Source organism: Lepeophtheirus salmonis, chromosome 6 (assembly GCF_016086655.4).
Source record: "Lepeophtheirus salmonis chromosome 6, UVic_Lsal_1.4, whole genome shotgun sequence".
Classification (NCBI taxonomy): Eukaryota; Metazoa; Arthropoda; class Copepoda; order Siphonostomatoida; family Caligidae; genus Lepeophtheirus; species Lepeophtheirus salmonis.
Window position 1 is genome coordinate 9,312,061 of NC_052136.2, and position 27,082 is coordinate 9,339,142.

The 27,082-nt window shown below is 30.5% G+C and overlaps 2 protein-coding genes and 1 long non-coding RNA gene across 7 annotated transcripts in view; 1 reads left to right on the plus strand and 2 right to left on the minus strand.

Annotated features, from left to right (window-relative positions):
• Positions 1–9,126: 9,126 nt before the first annotated feature.
• On the plus strand, positions 9,127–20,973 carry Oatp26F (Organic anion transporting polypeptide 26F). 3 transcript variants are annotated; one of them, XM_040714428.2, is made up of 7 exons: positions 9,127–9,318; positions 17,103–17,338; positions 18,221–18,390; positions 18,470–18,809; positions 18,879–19,252; positions 19,325–19,954; positions 20,010–20,973. In XM_040714428.2, the coding sequence occupies exons 2-7, from the start codon at positions 17,132–17,134 to the stop codon at positions 20,254–20,256; spliced, it is 1,968 nt and encodes a 655-aa protein (XP_040570362.1). In that variant the 5' UTR covers positions 9,127–9,318; positions 17,103–17,131; the 3' UTR covers positions 20,257–20,973. The 3 variants fall into 3 exon arrangements, with proteins under 3 accessions (XP_040570362.1, XP_040570363.1, XP_040570364.1); XM_040714429.2 differs by lacking the exon at positions 9,127–9,318 and adding an exon at positions 16,646–16,821; XM_040714430.2 differs by lacking the exon at positions 9,127–9,318 and adding an exon at positions 16,886–16,906.
• On the minus strand, positions 20,917–22,059 carry LOC121119693 (uncharacterized). 3 transcript variants are annotated; one of them, XM_040714434.2, is made up of 3 exons: positions 21,885–22,059; positions 21,362–21,574; positions 20,917–21,293 (listed from the first exon to the last, which is right to left on the minus strand). In XM_040714434.2, exons 1-3 carry the CDS (start codon positions 21,938–21,940, stop codon positions 20,999–21,001), a joined length of 564 nt encoding a protein of 187 aa, XP_040570368.1. In that variant the 5' UTR covers positions 21,941–22,059; the 3' UTR covers positions 20,917–20,998. The 3 variants fall into 3 exon arrangements, with proteins under 3 accessions (XP_040570368.1, XP_040570366.1, XP_040570365.1); XM_040714432.2 differs by having other exon boundaries at positions 21,362–21,738; positions 21,885–22,057; XM_040714431.2 differs by having other exon boundaries at positions 21,362–21,738; positions 21,893–22,030.
• Positions 22,060–24,849: 2,790 nt separating this feature from the next.
• LOC139905780 (uncharacterized) overlaps positions 24,850–27,082 on the minus strand; it is a 64,829-nt gene continuing 62,596 nt past the window's right edge. Inside the window, exons 2-4 of the long non-coding RNA XR_011780829.1 lie at positions 25,572–25,711; positions 25,243–25,509; positions 24,850–25,157 (exon numbers count right to left, since the gene is read on the minus strand). This is a non-coding gene — a long non-coding RNA (uncharacterized lncRNA). The remainder of the gene's footprint in view (positions 25,158–25,242; positions 25,510–25,571; positions 25,712–27,082) is intronic.

Sequence of the window (27,082 nt, forward strand, 5' to 3'; positions counted from 1 at the left end):
TTTTTTAAAATATATAACATATCTTCAGTTTTTTGAGCGTCATACTAAACTTTTTATTTAATTACAGATATATCTTTACATCTCAATCAACATCTAATTCAATCACAGCTCAATCAAATGATTTTAAGTGTGAGTAGCCTCCTCATTTAGCTCTACTAGTCCTTTTAGAAGTTGGCTACAACAATTAATGATAAGTCATAATTTGACTATCGTCAGTTTGATGTGATTTTATTATTGAAGGGAAAAGGAAAAATATTTTGATGATAGGGGTTAACAATCACATGAATATTCGTCTAATATATTAACTACGTTTTGTTATTTGAAGAAACGATGCGTGAATTTGAAATTAGTGTTGTGTCGATGGGTTTTCTAAATTTGAAAAAACCTGATTCTGATCAACTTGATTTTTATCACTAAATCTCACCAAATAACGTCTTGAGTTTTGTGGCGTGATTTTCTAATTAATCAATATTTATAGCTAGTAATGAAGTTCCGCAACCTCTCTAGAGACAGTTTACACCATGGATGCTCAACAGGTGGCTCATGGTTCAACTCCCCCCACGAAAATTATATTAATAACAATAATAAAATTAAAATAAAAGCATTTGAGGTTGGTATAATTGGACGTTTTTAAAGCAGGACTTATATAAATACACTACCCAATAATCTCAGGGAGGCGGTTAATCAATTGCAACTAATTGTTTTTACCGGTGTTAGGTAATATCCTCTTTTTTTCATCATACCGCTAACATCAACCAACATCACATCCTCACTAAATTGTTCACTAGTAAAATTGGTGTTCCCTGGTTTGATCCTATATTTATAGTTATCAAGGATCCGAGTCTATTTTCTCTGAGATGAGTGTAGTGAAAAATAAAAATATTAGTAAACTCACCAGCATGAGTAAAACTAAGACGCTTCTTGGACCCAGATCCAATTTACTCAGGTACACTATAAGTAAACTTGTAATGTCATAAAAGATCCGAGATCCGATACCCAAACCGGCTTCATGTACTCGAACTTTTATGGATCAAAAAAAGGGTCTAAGGGATTTTTCGGATATTAAAAACTTATTTCTCAATACTTAATCCTAATTATAAAAAAATATAATCTATTTCAAACTTAGCATCTCCATTTATCTTGATTAGTACTTGGAGACACATCTACATAAATAGTTGTATCGGGTGATTAATCCAAATTATTTCTCAAACGCAAAATATACACTATCAGCTGTCGAAGTTTATTCTTCTTTTCCTCGAATCAGTCCTCATTTATAAATAGTTATTAATATTGATAATCATTGATGGGTTGAATACGAGTTAGCTCTTATTAAGCTCTGAACAATGATCAACTATTACAGATAAATAATTACATAGTTGAAAGAATTAACTTATTACCAAATGAGTTTGGCCCTTTTTGTTTTGTTTCTTTTTGTACGAGAGGTTGGGAGATACAATGAAGGTAACAACGTTTCCAATGTTTAAAAAAATAAAAATAATAAATAGTAATTATGTTATAATAGTAACTACATTGGGTTATTCATTCTTTCGGCATCAATAATCCGAAGAAATATAATTCTAATCCAGATTCTATTTTATTTGGGTCCGACCTTTCTGTAAAATGCCCATAAAATTTGAGACAAGTAACCGTCTAATTATGGGTTCAGGATAAGGATCTGAATGTTTTGGTACCCGAAGTTTACTCAAATATTTACGTCTAAAGATCCGAACCGACCCAGATCCGAGAAAAATGTAAATGCGTCCTCTATTTACTCATGATCAATTAGATTAGATAAGGACTGACAGTCGGAATGTGAACTTTATATAGATAACTCAGAATTCAGGAGCAAATTACAGGCTCATAATATGCACACATAAAAATATTCCAACATCAATGAATTTTATCATGCTTATATTAATTATTGTCCCATTAAATAAAATTAAAGCCAATGTTTCATTAAAGCCTGCAAAATTATTTATTTATCTCTGTTTGGCTAACATTCAAAAACTGTTGAGAACTTCTGGTCTAGAAATAGACCAAAATAGTTATAAAACTGTGGTATACCGAATAGCACGTTTTTGTAACGCATTACAGAATCTCCAACTCACTAAAAAGTATAAGCTAATGAGTACTCATAAAGTAAAAAAATCGCTGCAAAATGTAGGTACGTATAACAGACTCACTGTATTTATTTAAATAAAATTAATGAATGAGCAGGTGTCTACTTAATTTTGTATTTATTTTCCTTTTCTAATTTATCGACTCAAGTCGATCCTTAACGATTTGGTTCGGCTGAACTCAGTTCGACTCGACCGAATTGACTCAAGTTGATACATCACTATTTTGTATAGTCAATGCGATTATTGCGTGCTCGGTTTTTTGTATCTATGTATTTTTTTAATTTTTTTTTACAAGGAGGCAACATTCTTGATTCAAAATAAATAAATTGAATGCATAAAATGTATATCAACTTATTTATTTATTTCTCTGTTAATTCAATAATAATAACGAATATAAAACTATTGAGCCGGGATTTTATACTAATTAAGTAAGTACTCACAAATAATGTTTGCATTGATACTTGTAGATTTTGACTATTGATGGTAAAAAAATTGATGTTTGATATCGACTTTAATCGAAAAGGGTGCTCAATCCAAAATTGTTCAATAAAAACTAAATATAAAACCGGTTAGAGTTGATTATTCGAAAGAAAGAAAAAGTGAAAGAATCAACTTTTGTAAATTTTCAAGTTTGGTTGAGCAATTATCAAATTACTTTAGGAAACATTTTGATTCTCACGTCGACTTTTTTTTAGAATGCCTTTTAAAACAAAAAAATAACTTTTTTCAAATGACTGTTTAAATTCGATATATTTAATTTCATATCAGATCGAGAAGAACAAAGTTAAATGGATCAGTATTCGAATATCCTCCATTATATTCACATTTCTATATAACATAAATTAAATACTGCACCACGATCAGAAAATGGAGTAGCTCATTCCTGTTGCGATTACACAATATTTTGAAACGACGTTTCTTCTAGTTCTGAAGCATTTTTCATTTTCAACAATGGTTGCCATTTAGAAGAATCGGATGGAAAAAAGAGAGCCTCTGATCATTATTTAAAACAGGGTTGTGTTTGTCTCCATAACTTTGAGGGTGTCTGCAACATCTACTAAATTGACTTATCTAGCTCATTGGTCAGGTCACAAGGGGGTGGGGGCGTTCCCATGGTTTATTCACATTCTCTTTTTCGTCTTATCCACCCTTCGTCTTTTAGATGGACAATTAATATCGGTAATGAAGCTAATTTTTTCAAATGTCGACAATTGTAAATAGAATAATATATGATGCATGAATTTGGAATATATTTGTTTTCAAAAATCCACAGCCGTTCCCCGAAAATTATTTTTTTTGAAAAAAGGATTCTAAAAATAATTTTTTCAAAAATCTGAAGTTCCAACCGTTTTTTCCTAAAAAGGAAAAAAACAAGACGAAAAAAGAAAAGAAAAATAATCCAAATATGAAGTATTAATTATTATTATACAATTCAAATCAAAGATTGAAGTTTTGACGGATTCCTTCTTTGAATCGGAACAGACTTCGTGTAGTAGGTGGACTACGGATAGAAGAGAGACTCAAGATTAATTTCTCATGACTTGATGTGCACAGTCGCCGTATCCCTAGATCTCAAGAATTCCTTGGTTGGATGAATGAGCAAGTCTACTTTCTACCTATGTTAACCGCATACTATACCAATATATGAGATGCCCAACGCGTGAGAAAATTGTTCATCAAGTAGTAAAGTTAAATTGTCAGCTTGTTCATACCCTATTTTAGGTCCCAATGCCCACGAGTAAGAGAGTCTATACGCTGAAACAGGTGACAATAATAACTGAAGCTTATGGAAGAGTCAATAGTCAATAAGAATTATTGTGCTGAGTTGGTCATTATTTTGTGAGAATGCCTGCTTGATCTTCGTTCTATTGCAAATCACTTAAATCACTGGACAGTTCCCAGGCCTGACATATCGTTTTTTTATTTTCCAATGGAGTCAAAAGAAAGGAAGACTTAGATACGTGTATTGATAAGATATAAAAGACTCTGATGTGCTATGTTTTGAGCACATCGAAAATAACATCGACTATGAGAATAATCGAAGAAAGAAGAGTCTTTTACCTGGATCCATACCCTACTTCGAGGGTGTCCTGATCAAGGACTACAACCAATTCCATGAAGTCGAGAGAACAGCTAGCAGAGGAGTCCAACCTAATGTACGAGATTTTATTTTGAAGAGTTCCTCTGCTTGTCTTTAGAGTACCGATGACCTCTGAATATTACATTCAGGCACCCTTTATTCACGGTCGTGTACTCTACAGGAGTTGTACGTGCTTCTAAGAGAGGAGGGTAACAATAAATATGTTATTTTCAAATGAATAAAGGTTACAAAAACGGCCTTTGTAAACTAAACCTTTCTAAATATATCTTTTTGATCAATACATAACTGAAACTTAGATGACCGAAAAAGGAGTTTTACACCCTTTACACACATTAACATAAAAAATTGGAAGGTGTTTTTGAGTTTTTATATTCAAAACTTTGACTTATAATTAGTTGATTGCCAATTTGTACTCTGTTAAAAATTTATAGAAAATTGTGATTTTTTTTCTATTTATATAATTTACATTTACAAAAACTAATCATAATAAAGATATATTATACGTAATACTAATAGATGGAATATTAATTTTTTATAATTTATGCTGTTATCGAAACTGGAGTTTCCATATCCTATATTCCATCGAATCTTGTAAGCAACCTCAGTCTTATATCATTATTGTTATTCTTAGGAAATGGGTGAAGATTAATGTATTTGGATTAACCGTTTTTCGCTCTTTAAGGAGGTCCCCTTGGACATAGTCGCCGATGCTTAATGTTCCATTCTAGGCATGGACTTTCTTAGTTTTTATAAGGTTGAACTTGACTGTGTAATAATAATTATAGTTATTATTATTAATTAAATTATATTTCAAATCGTTAAGTGTGATTTGTAATGAAAAACCAATTTTAATAATAAAATATATTCCAACTATAAACCTCAAACTGTGAAAATCTCCTTATCCTATTTAATCGTCAAATATAGAATACTCTAAAAATCTATCGGGTTCTTGTATTTATCAACCACTACAAAGGATGTTTTATTTCGGAAGGGTCTCGAAACTATATTTTTCTTACATTCGTTAGGATTCAAAATCCTCACTGTAATAGGTAAATCGATGATTGCCACAAATTAACGAGTTGGTGTAAACATATAAAGACAAAATACACATATAGTATAATTAACTGATATATTGTAATGTTCTACGAACACCACCAACAGACGGAAGTAACGGACTGGAGTAAAGCCAATAAGAACACCTTCGAATTGGGGGTACAATCATACACTAAAACATATATTATATAAGGGATTACACTTAAAAGGATGTACATACATATAAATATTAAAATATATCAACTCTTAAAACACAAGGTACATTACTATCTATTTAAAACAAATCCCTACGTCATGATCTAAAAGTAAATACAAGACAATACATAACATATATAATAAACACAAATCCTTGTAGACGTCCATGGACTAGTTCCACATCTAGATCTATGACTATAACACTAGTAAGAATTCAATCCTTTATAGATATTCGATATTTTTTCACGATGTCTTTTGATGAAGAAATGAACGGGGTACAAATGCCGATGATTCTTTGTTAGGGATCGTAGCAGTACTAATTCCGTGATTCCTTCCAAATGCTTTGAAACCTACGTATTAAAGTGTGAACAATTGTGTCTTGCTTACTTTTTTTTTCTAATTTCTCAAAAACTCCAGGACAACAATAAAAATTATAAAAACAAATAGGTAATATTCACTTTATTATCATCCAAGGCGAAAAAGTCTAAATACTAAAACGGTAGAAGCCGAAAATGTCACAAGGTGAAAACGTTACTAGAACTTAATTATTCATCTAGCAAGCTAATATGATGGTGAGTTTGAATTAGTTGTTGTATTTAAAGGACCTCCATATAGTCTGAAAATGGACAATATAGAGACAGAAAAAATATAGAAACAAAACTGTCTCCATATAGTCTGCTGTATCCATAAAGTCTGGGAACCTTCATGACGTCAATCAATTTTTTAATCAGTTCTATTACTGACTGTCCGAAGGACTGAGAGTCTTAAAGATCAGTCGATAGGAACGAATATTTAAGGACTGACACAACACTATTACGGACAAGTATGCGTGCTAAAATGGCCTTTCTTTCCTTGCCATGAAAGAGAATACTCGTTCCAATATTTCTCTTTTTTAAGAAAAGTGCAATTGCTTCTCACAAAAAAAAAAAAAAAACAATAATGGCTATAAGAAGGGCGTCTTTGAGTTCATAGCCTATTTGAGGATCACAAGCCTGTCTATCTCTGGGGTTGGGATCTCTCCACAAACTGTCGTTCCTCTTTGATTAGATATGGACCCTTAATCCTGACATACAATACCTAAACTCCGAATTCTTCCTGGTCCACATCTCATGCCAAATCCGTTCTCTATATAGATTCTGGTTCCACGGCATCTCAAAACAAAGTCAGCGGTGAACTTAATATAATGATTGAGCGTTGTTAAAACCTCTGAATGCCTAACCTAACGATAAAGTGTGCATATGTGCCGAATACACTTTCTTTAACAGAAAAAAAAAAGTTTTCTAAATATGATTTTTGGGTAGCTCAAACCCTTCCCTACAAAATGATGTTTCACTTTGTTAGTCTTTGAAAGATAAATTCACAGAGTTTTCATCATGTGTTCAGTGAGTCCAAAAAGTTTGTTCATTTCCGTAACATCCGTAACCCTGGATATTTTGTCATTTCTCTCAAACTCCAAATGTTTAAAACATATCATATTGCTGGCTTATTTTATACCAATAAGTCAATTAAACCATCCCTGGCTCTAACATATTTGTGCCTTTTTAAAGTCTTGTCTAAGTCGAACAGAACAACGTGGAACATCGAACTGACTTCTTGTCAAACGACCGCTTCAAACTGGTTTTCGAAGTTTGGGATATTCTTCCTTCCTACAAGAACGACTCTCCGGGATAACAATCTACATGTAATAATTAATACTTTAATTTAATCCATGTTTCGTTTTACCTTATTTATTTATTCTCATACAACTCATTTAATTATTTTATGCAGAAATTAATGGGTCTAATTGACGTAGGCTCTTGGGGAAGTATTATAGGACTTTTAAGACAAGACAGATTGAGATTTCTTTTTTATGTTATTTGATAAAGTACAAACAGTTTATGTTGGTAACTCTACGTTGCGTGTTCCTCCAGATATTAGGTATGAAATAAAAAATTTCAAAATCATTTTTGCCCATTAAACCTGTTTTAACTAATATATAATTGTAAAAAGACACTTTGATTCTAAAATGCTGTCTTTAGCTTCAATATTAAGGAGTTATGACCAATTTCGCCTCAAAATTCACGGTATTTTTTTCGTACTGTTTATGATATAACCTACACAAATATCTGTGATCTAATAAAATATGATATGTCAATAAAACAACACAACTTTCTTAAAAATTAAGATAATTGAATGAAATTTTCAGTAATTACAGAGTACAGTATTGTGAAAAAGGTGATTATTTTAAATACTTGCAAGTGAATTGTATAATATTAAATTCGAATATATGAATATCTTTCGAATTTCTGCAGACAATAAATGATAATTATAGAAAAAAAGGAAAAAATAAGGTTGTAAATTAAAACTAAGTATGTACTTTCATAATACGCAGTAATAAAGATTGAAGGTACTAATGTCGGAGTAAAGTTTATGTACTTTGCATATACAGATTGGTTAAAAACTTTACAAAATACTAAATAAATAAATGTTTTAACGTCCATTAGACCTTTTATTTGATCATTCACACTGTATTTGTAATTTTAAAGACTATTGTAAGATGACATATTTTCCGAGAAATAATGAAATTAAACGGGAGATAGATTGAAAAAAAATTTAAACTGGTCGAAAGACTAAGAATTATTCTACGTTAAATATTAATGACGTCAAATTGATTTCTCCCATTTATGTAATGAAAATTCAGCATTTCTGTGGGGTTCCCTAAAACACTTATGGGATTCCGTGCACGTCTCTTGCAAGTTTTTTTCTCTCCGTAAATCGGTATTTTGTAACATAACATAACTAAATATATGTGTAATCATTCAAGCATACGAGTGGGGTCTGAAAAGTCTCGGACTTCAACGATAAGTTGACAGCAGTTGTACTTAAGAGCTAGTTATATCTAGCTAGTATCTGTTGATGGTTATTTACCAAAAATCCTGACAATTCGAAGCGCAGTTGCAATGTAACAGTCGTTACATTTAATATTTTTTTGAAATTGTACACTTTAAATAGATTCAAACAATGGAACACATATAAAGACTTGTGTTGAAATTTGACAGGTCTGAATCAATCCAACTTGAAGTAATTGCGCCAAAAACAAAAAGCGTCTCGTTAACAATTATTTTATATAGAAAAAACTGCCAAGTAGTATTTGGACGGTTTACAGAGATGAAATCATTGCTGAGATAAGCATTCTGAGTAACAAGGAGACTTTGTTGAAAAACAAAAATTCAGAAAGAATGTCTTGTATATTTGTTAGGTCGGAGCCTTTTCAGACCACTCTCGTACTTTGATATGTTAAAGGTCCATCAAACTACATATTATAAGTCCTATATTCATATAGATATTAGATATGAGAGAAATCTAGGCCATTATTACTTTTTTTATATTGAAGATCCTCTTAAAACAGCTTTACCGTAAGTTTTATTTATTTATAATTTTCTTAAAAATAAAAAAAGGGACAAGGTTCACACATGTTGACTCTTGCTCCGGGCTCGTCTACATAGTTCTCAATCTACGTATGTAGGTATATCATACAGACTACAAATGTGTATGGTAAAGGAGTTCTATGTGTTCTAATATGTTTGTCTATAGAGGTAGGCTCATACATCATTCATATATCTACCATCGCCGTCTTTTTTAAAATACAGACATTGTATGTATATTTGTACCCTCGACAAAAGTGAAGGCACTATTTATACCTGTTCAGGAAATAATGATTATTATTTTTGTGTAAAGTATATAATTATTAAAGGAGTTAGATATGTTTATGAAATCGACTAGTTCAGAGTGATTGCGACAAATGAAGTGAAATTATTTCTTTTTCCTTTCATAAAGACGAAGCAACTCCACTTTACTAGCAGCAAAAAGGTAAGATGTGCAGCCTATGGTAGGCATTCAGTGGGGGTCGTCTCCTACAGAGACCTTCATTTTCAATCCTTCAAACTTAAAATCCCTCCAGACCCTGTTATGGATCCTTGAAAAACGTCCTAAATTTTAAAGCCCCCTTTACAATACATTTTATAGTAAAGTATATCAGGTAAACAACTAATTATGGTGTTTAGTACAACTTAAGTATCTTCATGAGTAAAAATAGTTTACCATTGTTCTTACATAATTGTGGCCTATATAAAATATTTATTATTCTTAAACAAATTGAATCGTAGAAACCCGAGATTGAGTGGGGATGACGTCACAGACTACTATCTATAATAAAGTCCTTGGGCAGAGATTTGCTGTCTTAAGGATTTTGAACTGGACGTCAAAATTGGGGTACCGATGCAACACTAATTTTTAGGTCATAACTTGACACAAAACTCATACTTGTATGTCTTTACTAAACAATCCTTATTCAGCACAAAGGCATACAAATTAGGGGTATCATATATATTGATTTCTTGGCACAGATGTTAATATTTAAAAAAATTAATAAATGTATTAATGGGACATGACTGTTGTTTACTGATTTGTAGTTTGTATACATAAACGAGTATAGTGGCGCCACCTTGAGTTGTTTAGTAGTTTATATAGTTATCTGCGCCATCTTGTGGAAGTTGAGGTGGTTTTTAGTTTATTTTTGTCTTTCTATAATTTTATTTTCTACCAACATAATATTGAAGTAAAATATTTATAAGCAAAATTTGCTTTAAATAAATGATCCAACAGTATGTAAAAAGAGGAGACTTTTGTGATGGGGATAAGTGGATGGTTGGTCACACTACATGTGTAAATTTGTATCAGCTATTGATTGAAAGTATTGTTTACGTGAAAATAATTATTTGATACAATATGTCTATCCTTCATCCGTAATGATGTGTTTATTTAAGTGGTAATTTAAGAAAAAAACTTTTTTTGATTCTTATAATCTTGAACAAAGATAAAAAAAATAAGAAAACATTCATTTTTTTTCATAATAAATTTTATTATGTATCCAATATTTCAAAGACATATTTAGATCAATTGTAGGTTATGTATTCAAATTACTGGTTAAGATACCTAAGACTGTTAGCTGTAGTTTAAACTTTTTATTGATTTATAGGACTGCATCTGGTCCTGATATGGTATTTCAAATAAAATCAATCTATTTTTAATTATTTTCTTGTGATCATGAATTTTCGATACTTTAAGTAATAATACACCTACCAAATAGTTAATTTTAATAATTTATTGATATAAATTGACGATCAATATTAGAAGAATATATCCATACTCAATTATGAGAAAAATCATAAAAGCTATATATATTTTCTATATCCTTTGACCATATTGATGTCTGTATACTATTATAACGAATATAAATCAATCTGGCGGAAAAAAACAAACAAACTTTGATTGGAAAACATATGTTTAAGAACACTCTTAGTTACACCATTCATATGTCTACTTATTAATGTTTTCATCTCTATTCCTGCTTATACAGTCAAACTTGGTCTAACGACCATCTGTTTTAAGCATTTACCGGTGAACTAAGCGCTCATATCAAGTTTTCAAATTTAACTTTTAAAAAATAGGAAATCTTGTTTAAAGGTCACCTTAACTAAAACTATTTCAGTTTCCCTTGTCTGTCCGCTTAATACAGGTTTGAATGTATATTTTGTGTGTAATGTGTATTCTTCATCTTTTTTTTTTTTGCACTTTGAAAATAAGGAAAAGTTGTCATAATGAAAAACACCTATGTATAATTTAATAGTTCAATGATAGTTGTTCTCAAACATAATACAGTTTGAGGATTCTTAAAACAGTATAGATACTAGCTGGAGTACTATATACAAAATAGGGCAAATATTTAATAGGTATTTAAAGAATAATACAGAGCGTGCCTGACAAAGCATTGGGTGCACATTTTAAGAACTATTGCTCTATAATGTCATCTTCATTTTGCACCGTAGCACGCCCTTACCTTAATTGTATCATGTAATCTTTCCTCCAGAAAGAAAGAGAAGCCTGAAATCATTTGGTCGTTAGACAAATAAGTCATTCATACCAACTGCTATTTATTTCTTAATTCTCCCAGACTATCATTGCTATATTATTTCTCAACAATTTGATACTGGATTATAATACTGCTCAGAAATATATTATTTTTTAAAGCGTACCTATACATTTGTATTTATGTATGATAGCAATTGTACAACGCCTAGAGGGATCAATCAACAAGAAATTGTATTCTTGTCCTTTTGGAAACGGAGCTTAAGTATACTATTTCTTACTACTTTGGTTATTTTTTATAAAAAAGAATACATTATGAAATAGCCATGACGTATCGAATTAGAAGAGGTACAGCTAACAGTAAAATAAGTAGTTTTTTGTTTTGTTTTAGCGAGGGTAACACCATGATATACAGACAAAGAACATGGAGTGATGACGTGAAGAAGTAGTAATAAATAGGTATGTAAATATGGACAACATAGTGGATGGGCGCATCAAATATTTTTATGTTCAATCTCTTATTTTTTTTAAAATGTAAAAATTAAAAAAAAGAACAAAAGTTGACTTGAAGAATTTTCAAAATTTCCTTACGGTATTCTTAACCTTTATTACTAAATAAAGGTTGTTTGTCTTTTCAATCACTGACAAAGATGTAATGTATAAACCTAAAGATGAGTTTGCAGATCAATGAAATATTGGATAGGTTATTTTCTTATATCCACGTGACATATTTTTTTACCGTGTCCAGTCGATACACTTTTTGTTTGTGGCTCGGAGCTGGTTTGACTAAGACGTGTCAAACTTTTTATAAAGTAATCTCATATTTTTCATTTTATTTCAATACTTTATATTTAGTGTTTCAATCATCCAATTTAAGCCAAATATTCCCTGTTCTGTTTGATAACTTGTTGTGATGGAGAATCCAATTTCATAATGACCCTGAACTCAGATAGCCAATTTCTACAACCCTGAATTGATTTTTACACCCAATGCGCGATGGCCATAGATAGGAACAGATGGTAGTCCCTTGTTGCCAGGTCTGGACTGTAAGGTGGATGCATAAGAACTTCCCATCGGATCTCCCAGAGCTTCTGGCGCGTCATCAAAGATGTGGGGGCCTGGCGTTATCTTGATGATGTCTTGTTGTCTCCAATTGACCAATACTAGCCACTTTTGTTCGATCGACAGCTTCGAACGCCCAAGTTATCCACATTAGAGGCAGAATTGAGGGGAAAAAAATCGTTTGAACCCCTTTGTGCAACACGCACTGAAAGATAATTGGCCCCATATACATCGCAAATTTTTTTGGTCGCTTTCGACCCGTTTTTCTCCTTCAGATAGTAAAAATGTAAAATATATCGAATTTCTTGCATTAAGACCTTCATACCCGACGTACGATAATTCACGACTGAATCGGCCAAGCGTAATATTTTCGAAAATCGTTTAAAGTATACACTAACAGCTTTACAAGGTTTTATCATATGATCTGATGTGACCAATAATGAACAAAATGTACTCAGTTACAAAAGAGGCGAAAAATACGAAATTACTTTTTCCCTAACTTCATACTGAAAAATATTCGAAACAAAGCGATAAGTTATATTTTTATGGGTTATTGCTTATCATACTCATGAGTAGATTCCAATAAAATATTATTTATTTTAGTAACAAGCAGAAGTGAGAGCGATATAGATTTTAAGTCCAACTTAATCTGAAAAGATATATTTTCTGATCTCTTAAATGCTACTAATAACCGTATTTGACTAAAAAAGGACTATTTCAATTACTTTTGAACAATAGTTACTACAATCCATGTCCTAGGTCTCGTGTTTTACGCCACCAATTGATCTTTATTTTAGATCCCACTCATAGTAAACAAGCCCTAGAGACAGCCCTTTCTGTGAATCAATCCAAGTAAACTTATTATTGGTACCTTTTTGCCAATATGAAGCATAGCAATAGTTGATTAGTATAAGTGACACTTTATTTTGAAGTTTATTTAATTTTAATAACATATTTATACTAATATTCCTTTCATTTATATATATAAAAAAAATATAATAAACGATTCTTCGTTGTTAAAATAAATACACATTTACAATATTATTTTTCTAAATACAATAAATATCCATTATTGAAAAGTATATGTAGTCATTTTTGAACTCGAAGTAAGACATGCAAATCTTGCAAATATATAAACCAACTTTTGTCAAGTCGTTGTAATATTTTAATGATTTTCAGTTCACATTTTAAACAGCTCTTTCAACAGCAATTAAAATGCAACAACATTTTTGCAATTAATTTATTTTGATATTAAAGCCATAGAATGCTATTAAAACTTTCAACCTCCAAAGATTTAACCTTTAAAGCCTATTAAAAAAATCGTTTTAAGATGAAGTGCCACATTTCGACATAAAATAACTATATAAATAAAAATCAAAGTAAATAACCAATGGATACAAACATTCAGCATTTGAAAAATGAATTATGTATTACTTTATCTTGATTACAGTTAATAAAAAATGTATATAACCACTAAAAAATCGATTAAATGAAGTACCTTGCTTCGAAGAAAATATCTTTTTATTTTTTCTTCAAGTGCTTTATATCCTAACCAAAGTTGTAGACTTTATATTTCAATAAAAAAAAATTGCCCATAATAATGGGTTGATTTTTGATCAGTTTAGTTTTTAATATTTATTAAGAAATTTAATAAAATAAGCTGGTTAGTCGCGTTAAATACAGATTACAATAATATTCCATGCAAAATAATTTAAAATCTTATTGAGTTTTTAAGTAATGATATTTAATAAAATCTAAAAATAATTTAGTTGTTAGGGGCTTAAAACAAGTTTAAAGATGCTTCATATTCAAAATAATTGATTAATTGATAGATATAAACGATTTAAGTTTTTTCTTCAGAATATTATTGTGAAATATATTCACACAACCTAACTAGCTTATATCATTTAATTTCATATTATATATTATAAACTAAATTGGCCAAAAATGAATTTAAATCACACTTTTTTTAAAGTGAATTTTTATTAAATTGAAATGTAAGGATTAACTTGAAGAAAAAGAAAAAAAAAAGATATTCGCTTCTATTTTACTTTCAGTGGTTATATACATTTTTTATTACCTGTAATCAATAATTAATTTTTCTAATACTGAATGTTTGAATCAATTTGTTATTTACTTTGATTTAAATCTATATAGTTATTCCATAGCAAAATATGACACTGCTGAAAAAGATGTTATCCTATCTGAAATTTGGCAGTTATACTTTTTTTTTTTTGCATTTAGAAGTATAAATAAGCCATACTCAATTTTCTAGATTTTTGTTTTTCGGCACTCCCTAAGACACAAAGTTCATACTGTTTAAATTAAATTAAACTTTAAACCTATAACCAGTTTTCCCACAGATATTTTTGAATGCGACTTGTAGCCAGAGACGGTTGCAACAATAAAAAAAATATCGAGTTTAAGTTCAAAATTAAAAAAAAAGAAAATATACGAAATTATTTTATATGATTTTGAATGATTAACTTTCACTGAAAATTATTGTACATTAAGAAATACTACTACTTAAGTTATAACTCATTGATTATAAACTGAAGAAAGTCAATTCCAGAAATCTCTTGAGAGCCCTTCTCTGGCTAAAAAAACATGCTTGGTGTAAAGCGTAATTATATAAAAGATTAAAAAAGAATAAGTAATGCAAGGAAGATTGCAGTACTTTTTGAAAATGTCCTTTTGTACCGAGGGGTCACATAAAGTCTTAACACTTTGAATTTTAAGCTTCAACAAGATATAATTTATTAACTAACAATACAATTTCAACAAATTAACACTATCAATAAATGTTTGTCCGAGCTCTCTTAATCCTTAATGCAGCGCCTTGGCAGCAATGATGGCTACCGGGCGGTGGCGTAAGGCCTTGAACCTGCTACTGATGTAGTTCTCCGTCATGGTACCCACTACTAATTTAGAGTGCTTTGAGGGCCTCGGTGTTTGAATGATGAAAATTGCAGGCCTTTTGGCATCAGGACTGTTAAGGGTAGAATATTTATATAAAAAAAAGTTCGAAGAACTCAAAGGACACTCATAAAAAGTGTGTTGCAACAAAGAAGATGGGGTTCTTTCACTGTTGATGTCAAAAGTAACCTCTCCATCCTCCCCCTGTAAGGCCACGTGATTTTATGTTTCTCACATTTGTTCACATATTACATAATTTACAAAAAAACGTATTTGAAAATGAGGATTTTATAAGAAAAAATATTTTATTCTTCTAAACATCCTGAACATTTATTTAAAACTGCACTTTTGGAAATACTTATGAGTAAAGAAAAGTGTGTTATGGATTATCCGCTCAAAGTGGGATAATGGTAATGATTTTAAGACTTATTTGAGATTACTTTCTTCAAGAATGTTTGATTTATTTTATAAAATTTATACTGCAGATAAGAGTAGCCAGTTACATTTAAAAAAATTACAGCCAAAAATAATGAATCAGAAAAGAAAGCTAAAAAAAATTAAGGCATTAAAATATTTTTTTGTATTTTAGATTAGTTTATAATTTGTGAATTATTCATATTATATATGTACTTTTGCCTCCGACAAGGAGGTTAAACAGAGAGTATGTAATCACTTCCGTTGCTTAGTTTGCTTGTCTGTTTGTAAGCAGGATGACAAAAAGTTCAGGAAACGGTTTTTGGTAAAACTTTGTCAGAATAAAAAATACAATATAAATATTATGTTAACTGAGGACATTAAATTTTGAGAAACGTTACAGGCGTATAATTCACCATAAATTTTATCAAAAATGATTTTAGATGGAGGATCCGCTCTACTGAGTATAAAATTCTAGTTATTAATGGATTAATTAACTCTTTTTTAATACTGCCTGTATCATTAGAGGTTTCCTAAAATTCATGAAGACATTCTTCAGCGCGAACGGAATTTTTTTTAAGGATTTCTTTTTTTTTAAAAAAGGTTGTCATTCGGGGAAATTATGCAGCAAAGTAAAAATTTTAATTTTTAAATTAAAAATTGTAAAAATTTTAAAGTCAGGTCCCCCCTCTAAATATAATCTTGCGGACCCCTCTGTTTATTCGTAGCAATCAACGTATCTATTTCAGTCTCGATGAACATGGTTTGTCGTAAACATATTCTTTATCGGAATAAAATAAAGCTTTAATTGTTTTGTGGCGGAAATTTGAATTAAGTTTCAAAAAATACTAGTTCTACATGAGACTAGATTTGTAGACAAAAAATCCTTTAAAAAAGAGTGCGTTCTCCAGTTATCTCTCTAGTACTCTCTGCCATATGTGGACCCTTCTCACTCTTAAATCATAAATAATATAATTATCAAAGTTTCTTAATATACACCGTTTTATATTTCAACTTGAGTCACAGTCTATCATTACTATTGTAATAAAGTGTGTAAGTGTGTATATTATATTATAATGAGATCGAAACACTTATATGTCATCATTAACTTCCGTTGGGCTGCAAATAATAAATATATGTATACTATATACAACATACAAAAGATAATTTTCATGAATTATGTATATTGAATGCCTCTAAATGATTTAGTTCTGTACACATACAAAGTTTATGAATACAGTATCCCTGTGTTCTTTGATTTGAATGAAGATTACTCTAATCTCATGGAGAGGATTTAATCAAAGTCTTTTATTATTTCTTTTTTTCAAATGCAGGAAATTGAAACAATATTATTTTCATCACAATGGACTCTTCTGAAAAAGAAGGAGTAACGAATTCTGCTTTCGTGATGGACAAAAGTGAGGACACAAAGAATAGTTCCACGCCAAAGAATGAAATGATCTCATCATATTACTCCTCAAAAGATGATGAAACTAATATTGGGAAAGGAAATATTTTTATAAGTGCAAAGGGACTTTTAATGGTTCTCTGTTTTGCGTCCCTCATTCAGGTAAGAAAAATGATTAACGTGGATAATTCATAAAATAAAGTCAAATTCGGATAATAACTGCTCCTTGGTTTCAGTATAAAGGTTGTTCTTATCCGAAATGAATATTAAAATTTTGATTAATTTGGTATTGGTCAACTGCAGAATAAAATAAGACAATTTGCTATTAGTTCCAAATCATATTTATTTAATGCAGTCTGTCGTTTTTGTTTGTTTGTTAAACAATTTTGACTATTTTTTTGCAATTACATGGAACATTCAATTCAGATAAAGCAATCACATCATTTTATATCGTTGATATAAGGGGTTTTTAATCCAGCAAATTGGGTATTTTGACAACTCATACTTAGCATATCAAGTAAAATTACCATTTTTTAAAAGTGTCGTCAAAAAGTTGCACTTATTCTTTTAGTATCATGCTGCTTTTATGTTAAGTAGTTTATGGAGTAAAATATTTTGCCTGATACAAAATTGCTTTTAAGCCAAGGTTAATAGAAATAAAAGGTTAAGACCGTCCATCATGTAATTGGGCTTGCTAGAATTTTCAATTTGATGTACCGTACCGAATGCTGGAAAAGACACAGATTTTGACGTAATAGAATATAAAAACCATATAAAAACAACATATAATACTAGAAATTATATGATTAATAGTAACAGTACTCTTTGACGTCACTATCAAAAAGCGTGGTGGACGTCAAACATCAGTCGGAAAAGCGTGTTAGTATAACCCTGTATTTCTATTAACCTTGCTTTTAAATTAATTTTCCTTCTATCCGTATTTGATTGTACATGTATTCAAATATTAACCAATCATATAATAGGGGTTTTGTAACGGAAGGTTAATTAAAAAAAATAGACTTAATAAATTATATTTCTTGACAGGGAATCGTCGTAAATGGGTTTGTAAATGTCGTCATCTCAACCCTTGAAAAACGGTTTCATCTTTCATCTCGAGAAACGGGTATAATTGCATCAAGTTATGACTTTGGCTCTACACTATGTGTAATTCCACTCTCATATCTTGGTGGTCGTTTTGGTTCTTCAAAACCTAGGTAAGTAATTATTATTAGCAAGAACTAAGTTGTAAACATTCGAATAAAGTTACATTTGAAACTCATTTCAATATTTCAGATACATTGCACTGGGCCTTGCCATCATGGGTATGGGATCCTTAATATTTTCTTTGCCTCATTTTATAACAGGTTACTATATTGAGGGCACGGTAGACAATCCTTCCAATAGTACTCTTGCTTCCTTTAATTATCACCAAATTTGCCAATTCAGGCACTCTGAAAATTTTTCAAAACCAAAATGTGGAAGCCATGAATCATTGGGAAATTATAAATATTTCTTCATATTTGGTCAAATATTACAGGGAATTGGAGCATCTCCGTTAATAACCCTAGGGAATACATTGATTGATGAATCAGTAGGGCCGAAATTAGCCCCACTGTACATTGGTATATTCTCTGTAAGTTTGTTAATTCTACACATTTTGCCAGAAATATTGTACTTATATATGATCTTTTTTCACGTTTAGACATTCTTTGTCATTGGACCAGCCGTAGGATTTGTTGCTGGGGGCCAACTCCTTAATATCTACACGGATTTTTATCAACTTTCATATGAAGAAATAGTTCAAATTCCCAGTACCCTATGGGTCGGATCCTGGTGGTTAGGATTTACTATCATGGCAGTTGTGTCTTGGATATGTGCAGCACTCGTGAGTCGGTATCCATCCATTTTACCTGGCTCTCCGCCACATGATTCAAAAAGCTTTGACGAATTTTCAACTATTAAAAAATTACCTAAGGCTCTAAAAACCCTTTTTATTAATCCTACATATATGCTGTTATGTATTGGAGGAGGAATTGACGGATTCTGGTTATCCGGTTTAACGACTTTTTTACCCAAGTAAAAATAAATAATTATTCGCATATTTCTGAAAATCAAAGTATCTTACTTATGTGCATATACTTTACTTAGGTACGTTGAATCTCAATATTTTATATCGTCAGCATATGCTGCTACAATTGTTGGAATGGTTGCTGTACCATCAGGGGGCCTAGGAACTTTTATGGGTGGCTGGTTCACCAAGAAATTGAAATTGAATAGAAGTGGTGTTATTAAACTCTACTTGATATGTCAAGTCATAGGCATACCCTTAGGGTTTTCATTCCTTCTAATTTGTCAAAATACCCCGTTTGCTGGAGTAACAACCCCCTATATCAACGATACAAAGGGTTCGATTGTTTTATCTGGATTGAATGCTCCATGCAATTACAACTGTTCATGCTCAAAATCCAACTATGATCCAATCTGTGGAGCCGATGGAAATCTATATTACAATCCTTGTTATGCAGGCTGCGGTCTTCAGTCTAATGACACTTTTTTCAATAACTGCCAGTGTATACCTCATCAAAGTACTGCTACAAAACATATCGATTCCTGCAAAGTCGATTCCACTTGTAGCTATCTAGTTCCTTTTATCTTACTCATGGGTGTCAACATTTTTATTACTTTTATGTCATCAATGTCAACAATATTTGCAACACTACGATCGGTCGAACCTGTTCATAAATCCTTAGCCCTTGGATTGAGTACAATTATCTTAAGGTACTTTGATATTTAAAAAACCAAAAACAATATGTACATTTTCTTGATATTTTAGATTGATCGGAAGTATACCAGGACCCATGATATTTGGATATATGATTGATAGAGAATGCACCCTTTGGAAATCCAGCAATTGTGAAGGAGAGAGTGGAAATTGCTTAATCTATGAAAACTCAACTATGAGTGCAAGTTTAATGACTTTGTATTTTGTATTTAAATGCTTGAATCTACTTAGCTATGGACTTGCTCTTTTCTTTAGTAAGAGATCTCAAATTAACGAGGATGGCAAATTGAAAGAATAGAAATTATCAACGAATTAATTTTCATACATACGAGGTTAACTATGTTCAATATGCATGCGTTGGGTAGTTTGAATTTTAGAATGTAATAATACTTCTAAGCAAAATTAACCGGTAACAATGATGAAATGCCCATGGACTCCAATAATTATTTTACAACACAAAAATAAGAGTATGGCATGTTGAAATATAGGAATCCCAACGATACAACCATCCTTTATAAAATCCAGGCTCGTTTCCCCCTGATCTATTTTGCTCCTTGAAGTAAACAGAGATCAACTGACCACTATAGGTCAATGATTCCCAGATGCCCAGAAGGGGGTCGTAAAATGTCTAAAAAAACCCGGTTTTCAATAAAAAATTAAGGTAATTGAAAAATCATTGGAATAAGGTTCTCAAAAAAAAAAACAACAACAATATTTATATTTTATGCCCATATCTAAATTAATAAATTGGTTATCGATTCACAAGCATATTGAACTTTCTTACCCTCGTATAATATATTCATCAAGGCCTTGCAGCAGATCATACAGTCTTTAAAAAAGCAAAACCTAATATTAATAAATGTACCTGAAAAAGATAGTTTTATATTCTATAAGAATATATTCTAATTAATGTATCCTATATGAAGAAAATAGATGAATTTTAAATTATTTGTATATATAAATAAATAATTCTATATTTTTGTATTCAACACAATTAATAAAAATCCTAAAACTATTTAAGTACGTGAATCAAATTATTATCAACAAGAATTATTGCAGGGAGCAATGAACCTAAAGAGTCTTTCCTGTTCCTCCATAGATAACCAAGTCCGTATACTTCCATCGTATTCATCTGACCCATCACAGCAATCACAAATACCATCATTAACGGATGATGAAGGTATCTGCACATTAGATCCTGAGCATTGAAAGACGCCCTTTGAGCAGGCATTTGTGGAAGGTTCATCAAACCCAGTGCTCTCACAATCACAGTAATCATCGTTGAGTTTCGCGACTGTAAAATATGTTCCATCACCACAAGGTATGAGACCGAATCTAGACTCAAATAAAAGAGGATTATATTATTTGACGGAAGTAAAATTTTGAATATATGAATGAATTACTTGTTGGGGGTGTATTTCCCTTTCATATCTGGGGCAACCTCTGGTATACGAAAGAGTAGGGATTTTTGTGGTGTTTTTTTAATACTTGGAGCTGATACGGGGATTTCATGCTCATCTACGGGAAATTGGAAGAAGATCTCGAAGAATACTAGAAATGAGATTAGAAGGGATCCTGTACAAACCACGAAAAATAACTGTTGACGACTAAGATTTCTAAAACGGAGAAATTGCGACAAGTAACAACAAGATAAATAGCAATTCCTTTCCAACATTTTTAAGGCAGATTTCCACATCTATTGTTCGTGTACAGCCGACTTAGGTTGGATTGTAATTATATAGACAGATATTGGAAGAAAATTTGGTCTTACGGAGAGTTCCTTTAATCAACAAATATATTATATTATTATTAAAAATAATTAAGATATAATACACCGACGTATAAATGTACATGCATCATAGATGAGGTAACCTAGCCTTAAAACACACTTTAAAAAGGAGAAATTGAATCATATTTGCAGCTTACCTACGTACACAATAAGGCACTTGACTATACAACTTTTTTGAAAAAGTTAGAGACATACTGACATTCAAATCAATGGATATTATTTTTTGTTAATCCTTAGTTTTTCTATTTATTTTATAAATAATAATTAAGTGATCCGTGTTTATTTTTGTTATGTTAGTATCAGCACTCACTAAGTCTTTGGGCCAATCAGAATTCTCATTTGCAGCTTATTTGATGATGACGTTTCAATTTCACCGACGACTTTTTCTTTATCACGCAACTTCCTCATACTAAAATACCATCAATCAATTCAATCTTTTAATCTTAATAATTCTTGGCTTTCTAATAAAATTTTATTTATTTATATGTATGAGTTTTGAAGTTTAAATTTCAAAGGTTTTTATCCACTTGCACCACCAATCCCTTCAGGGTACAAAATAAAATATGAAATCACTCATAAATGTTGACTTAACATTTATAATTATTTTTCTTATTCTACAAATATATTTGAGTATTTCGCTATGAAATTTATCAAATTTAAAAATATATTTTCTCTTTATTATGTTTAAGCTTCATCAAGCCAAATCAAAAGTGTATCAACAGAATAAACGAAAAGCTTTTGTGATACAGTTATTTGTCTTCAACTTTAACTGATGAGAAATCATGTCTAACCTTTATTTCAGAACTTGTAATACATTGTAGGTACATACCTATATAACTATTAAAATATCAAAAACTTGCATCTTCCCGAAGAGTTGACAATATTTACATAATATAAATTAAAAAGGAAAGTTATTCAACGGAAGTTTTAAGGTGTGTTAAACACACAACCTTACACATCTTGATTATTGGATTTAAGACAAAAATACAAAATCGAACAAAACTTGAAAAGATGGAACATTTTTCTATATCTTATATAATGATATTCCTCATTACTTTAAATTATGAATAAGTTATAAAGAAGAGTCTTGTGTTTTAAAAATAAATATCCCGAGTTGAAAACAAGTTACAAACGCTATCAAAACATTTTTGAAATAATTAAAAAAAATAATAAAAACACGGAAAGATATTCGTCCCAAATTATAATAAACGTAGATATCTCAGAAACTAGAAAAGTCAGCGAAAACTGAGACCAATTTTAGATTCTGTGTTTAAAGATATTTCAATTCTTGTTTTAAATTAAATTTCTAAAATTTGTGTTCCTATGCTAGTGTTTTATATGTATTACAGACGAGAAAAAATAATTTAACACCCATTCAAGTAATAATTGACTCTAATTCGGGCTTAAAAAGTCCTAACTCAAGGATTTCTCTAGATTCCAAAATCCCTGATTAAATTTCTTTTCATAACAATTTTAGCAACAACGGGATTTCTAGATCAATAAATAAAAGAAATCTAATACAAAGATATGAGAAATTAAATTATGAGATCTTTATCAGTAAAAAATACGAAACTATATGATCAACAACTTGTAACTACGTATACAATTACTTATTGTCATCAATCACGTTTGAGTAATACATAATTTGTGCTTAATATATACTTATTCATCATTCTTATAATTTGTTGAATTTAACAAAGATTTGTTTGCACACAATCTCATAAAATACACATGTTTAAGGCTACGAGATCATTAAGTTTTAGTAATCGATATACGATGCACAATGATTTTTTTACATATTCTTTTGTGAAATACAAATTTATATAAAAATAAAATAATCCCATATCAAGATAAGATCTACAAAAAAGGGTTGATACGATGGTACTTTAAGCATAAGAGTATAAGTAATTTTAATAATATAAACAAGTCATTCTCTAAAATATTTTAGGGCATTTTTTTTTTGGAACAAAGGCTCTTTTATTCAATGAAACAAAGATGAAAAACAAACAAAAAAAACAACACCACACTTCTACCAATAGAGTTGTAAAAAACATGGCATTGGACCAGAGCAATACTCTTTGTACTTGCTACATGAGCCGAATAATCAATACAAGGCTGTCATCAATACTATTTTATTTTTAAATGAGTAAACACTAAGTATAAAGCCGGGCAGATCCTTTTTTTCAATGTTTGGTGTGTGTGAGGTGCTTAAGCTTCTCCCCCTCCCCCCATATATAATATAATATCAACGCCATTGGTATACATTAATTACTTGTGCTTGAATGACAGCAAAAATACCAAAAAATGTTCAGGATTTATAAGTGTAATTCCTTGTTGGACTCAGAGAAGAATTAAGGATCGATATTGAAGTAATTCCTGCCTAAATCATTAAAGGTACACAGTGGGATTTATCTGTATTTCTTTGATTTTCTAGCAACTTATGACAGCTAAGCTGCTCTTTTCTCAAACATTCTTCAAATTGTTAGGATTACTATGTTGATTTTCCTTTTCTTTTTTAACTATATACAAATGATAATGTATCAAAACTCAACTTTTAATACATAATAGTACTTAGTACTGAAATACATACGTGACAGCAATATTAAAAAGGAAGAATTATATCAAGATTGATAGAAATACAAGGTTAGACCATCATGTAATCAGGCTTGCTAGAATTTTCAATTTAATGTACCGTACCGACTGCTGGGCAAGACAGGAGATTTTGACGTCATAGAATATAACACCGGTATATTAACTACATATAAATAAAGTTGATAATCCTGTAGAGAAAAACGTGTGCAAGGAGAAGGGGGGAGAAATACTTATGGTATCATTGTTTAAAATTCTGATGTGATTTTCAGCTGCCTGCTTTATTAGATTTTTGAGGGTATAACGAAAATATTTATCAGCAAAATGTTTAATGAAGATATCCTACGTATAATTGAGATAGACGTTTATTATCTGTTACAGTAGATTTGAAAATGTCACACTCCATGAAATTGTAATTCATTATGAACCATATTCTCAGAATAATAACTAATGAAACGACAAAATAGAGTATTTCGAAATATATTTGAAGTTCCAAGTTAAGGAGGTCTTAAATTAAATATAATCTACACGCTAAAAATAAACCATCATACATTTATGTTATATATACAAAATTAAACAATTAGAATCATATAACTAATAATAATCATAAATTATTAATACAGAATATTGAAATAATAGATTGATCCAGATAATATTTTCTTGTTCTGACATCGGAATCCAGTTAAATATGTCATAACTTTAAGTTGCAAAACACAAACCAGACGTTGAATTTAATCAAAAAGATCAGCATCCCTTTTTCTTCATGTGGAAGTTGTTATATACAATTGTGCACAGGATAGATATATCTCTACCCATGAGGTCTAAATAATTATTAATAAGAAAGTAAATGTCAAAATCATAAAATTAGACAATAAAAATACTAATAAAAAAATGTTAGAATTATACATCCATCCTAAAGATTTAGCGCAAAAGCTAATTATGTAGTAATGTCCGGCGATATTGCTCCTTATTAAGGGCATCAAAAAAGATTTCCCCCCGTGATTTATGCTTGTGTAACAACATACTATTGTCATGATGGATACGCACAATTGCTAATTATAATGCTACACCCAATATAACTACTTCCGCTGTTGTGACCATTTAAGAAGTTGTTTTTGCCTTTTATGAGTTTTCTGAACACCTTGTCTTGGAGCTTATGAACCATAGCTAATCCTTAAGTGATAAAAAAGTAATATGTATAGACCATATAATATTGGAAAACCTAATGATCATACCCAAGTCTTTAAGTGAAGAAACTAATGTCAGACAAACTAGTCTCGAGCCATACAAAGCTACTACCCCCGTTGTTGTGACCATTTAAGCAGTTGTTTTTGCCATTTAATGAGTTGTGTATCATAATTCTTGATAATTTTAGCTGAAATAGAATCATATTTTATGATTAGATTTAAAAAAAAAAATGAATACTTACTGTTAGATGGTACAAAATTCAGAGTTCCATTTCGTAATTTGGTGTGGATAACTCTAAACTATCTGAAAATTATCTTAACTTCACAATTTACAACGGGGGTATTTCTACAAATGACATCATTACCAACATCCTCTATTAATTAATGATGTTTCCTCGGGAAGGGAAGAATTTACCCCTGTATTTATCTATAAATTTTTTGAACGTAGGATGATTAGCAATGGATAAGGTTATATTACATGCAATAAGCATCTTTGTGAGATCAAAGTTAAAGTCTGACTTGATGTATTCATCGTTAACTTGTTTTTATAGATGAATATCCATGCTCTTGATATGAGATGAGGATAATGAGTGGCGTGTAATTCTAGACAGAGGACTAAAGGCACATTTATATCGACAAATACGATTATTTCTAATACGGTAAGTATTTTCCAAATTCCTCCATTTTCAGAAATGCAGACAGAAGGCAATGTTATTTTAGGCATTTTATTCAGTTTTCCATCAGCATCTAATATGATATTAATATTGAATAATAAAGGCGGGAATAATAACGTTCTTGATACAAGAAGATGTATATTATTTAATCATAAGTATTTCTTCCCTTCTCCTCGCACACTTTTGTATCCTTACCAAAATTACCAACCTTACATATAAATAATAGTATTTACTCCTTGACGTCATTATTAAAAAGCGTGGTAGAAGTCTAACATCAGTCAGAAAAGCGTTATGCTATAACTTTGTATTTCTATTAACCTTGCATAATATGAATAATGATCTATTGGATCCTGATTGCATGAAGATCAGACTATTACCTTTAGCAAATACAGTTATAACTAATTGAATTGTGGTCTAAAATAGTTCAAATACGGTACTTTTTACCAACCAAAATTATCATATATATATATTATATCTAAATATAAATGTAATAAGTCGTGATGTCATTTTCATATATATATATGAGTCAGAATATTATAATTATTAACAAATATAAGTTGTATTTCAAGTATTTATTTCATATTTTTGCAGATCCGAGTCCAGTTTTTTTTTTAATCTACATAAATGTTGTAATGGCCGATACTCGATATCCATATCAATATTTATAGTTAGGAACAAATAACTTAAATTTGATTAAGGGCATGACATTGGTGTATTCCATGTATAATGTGAATATTGGCTAAATTGGTTTGTACGTAAAACCACTCCTAAGAGAACGTCATAAAAATGTGGTAACTTTGAGCTGGGCTATAATATATGTATCCCTGCTGTGAGAGAAAACATATTTGCTGACAGAGATCAACATAGTTAAAAATAATAAGATCT

What these genes read in the sequence shown, in the direction of transcription:
- Oatp26F (XM_040714428.2), top strand. Translation starts at nt 17,132, where the DNA reads ATGGACTCTTCTGAAAAAGAAGGAGTAACGAATTCTGCTTTCGTGATG. An exon ending in TGTACATTGGTATATTCTCT is followed by an intron (nt 18,810 to 18,878) that starts GTAAGTTTGTTA and finishes TTTCACGTTTAG; the next exon opens with ACATTCTTTGTCATTGGACC. An exon ending in TTGAGTACAATTATCTTAAG is followed by an intron (nt 19,955 to 20,009) that starts GTACTTTGATAT and finishes TTGATATTTTAG; the next exon opens with ATTGATCGGAAGTATACCAG.
- LOC121119693 (XM_040714432.2), bottom strand. Translation starts at nt 21,654, where the DNA reads ATGTGGAAATCTGCCTTAAAAATGTTGGAAAGGAATTGCTATTTATCT. An exon ending in GGGAAATACACCCCCAACAA is followed by an intron (nt 21,294 to 21,361) that starts GTAATTCATTCA and finishes ATTTGAGTCTAG; the next exon opens with ATTCGGTCTCATACCTTGTG.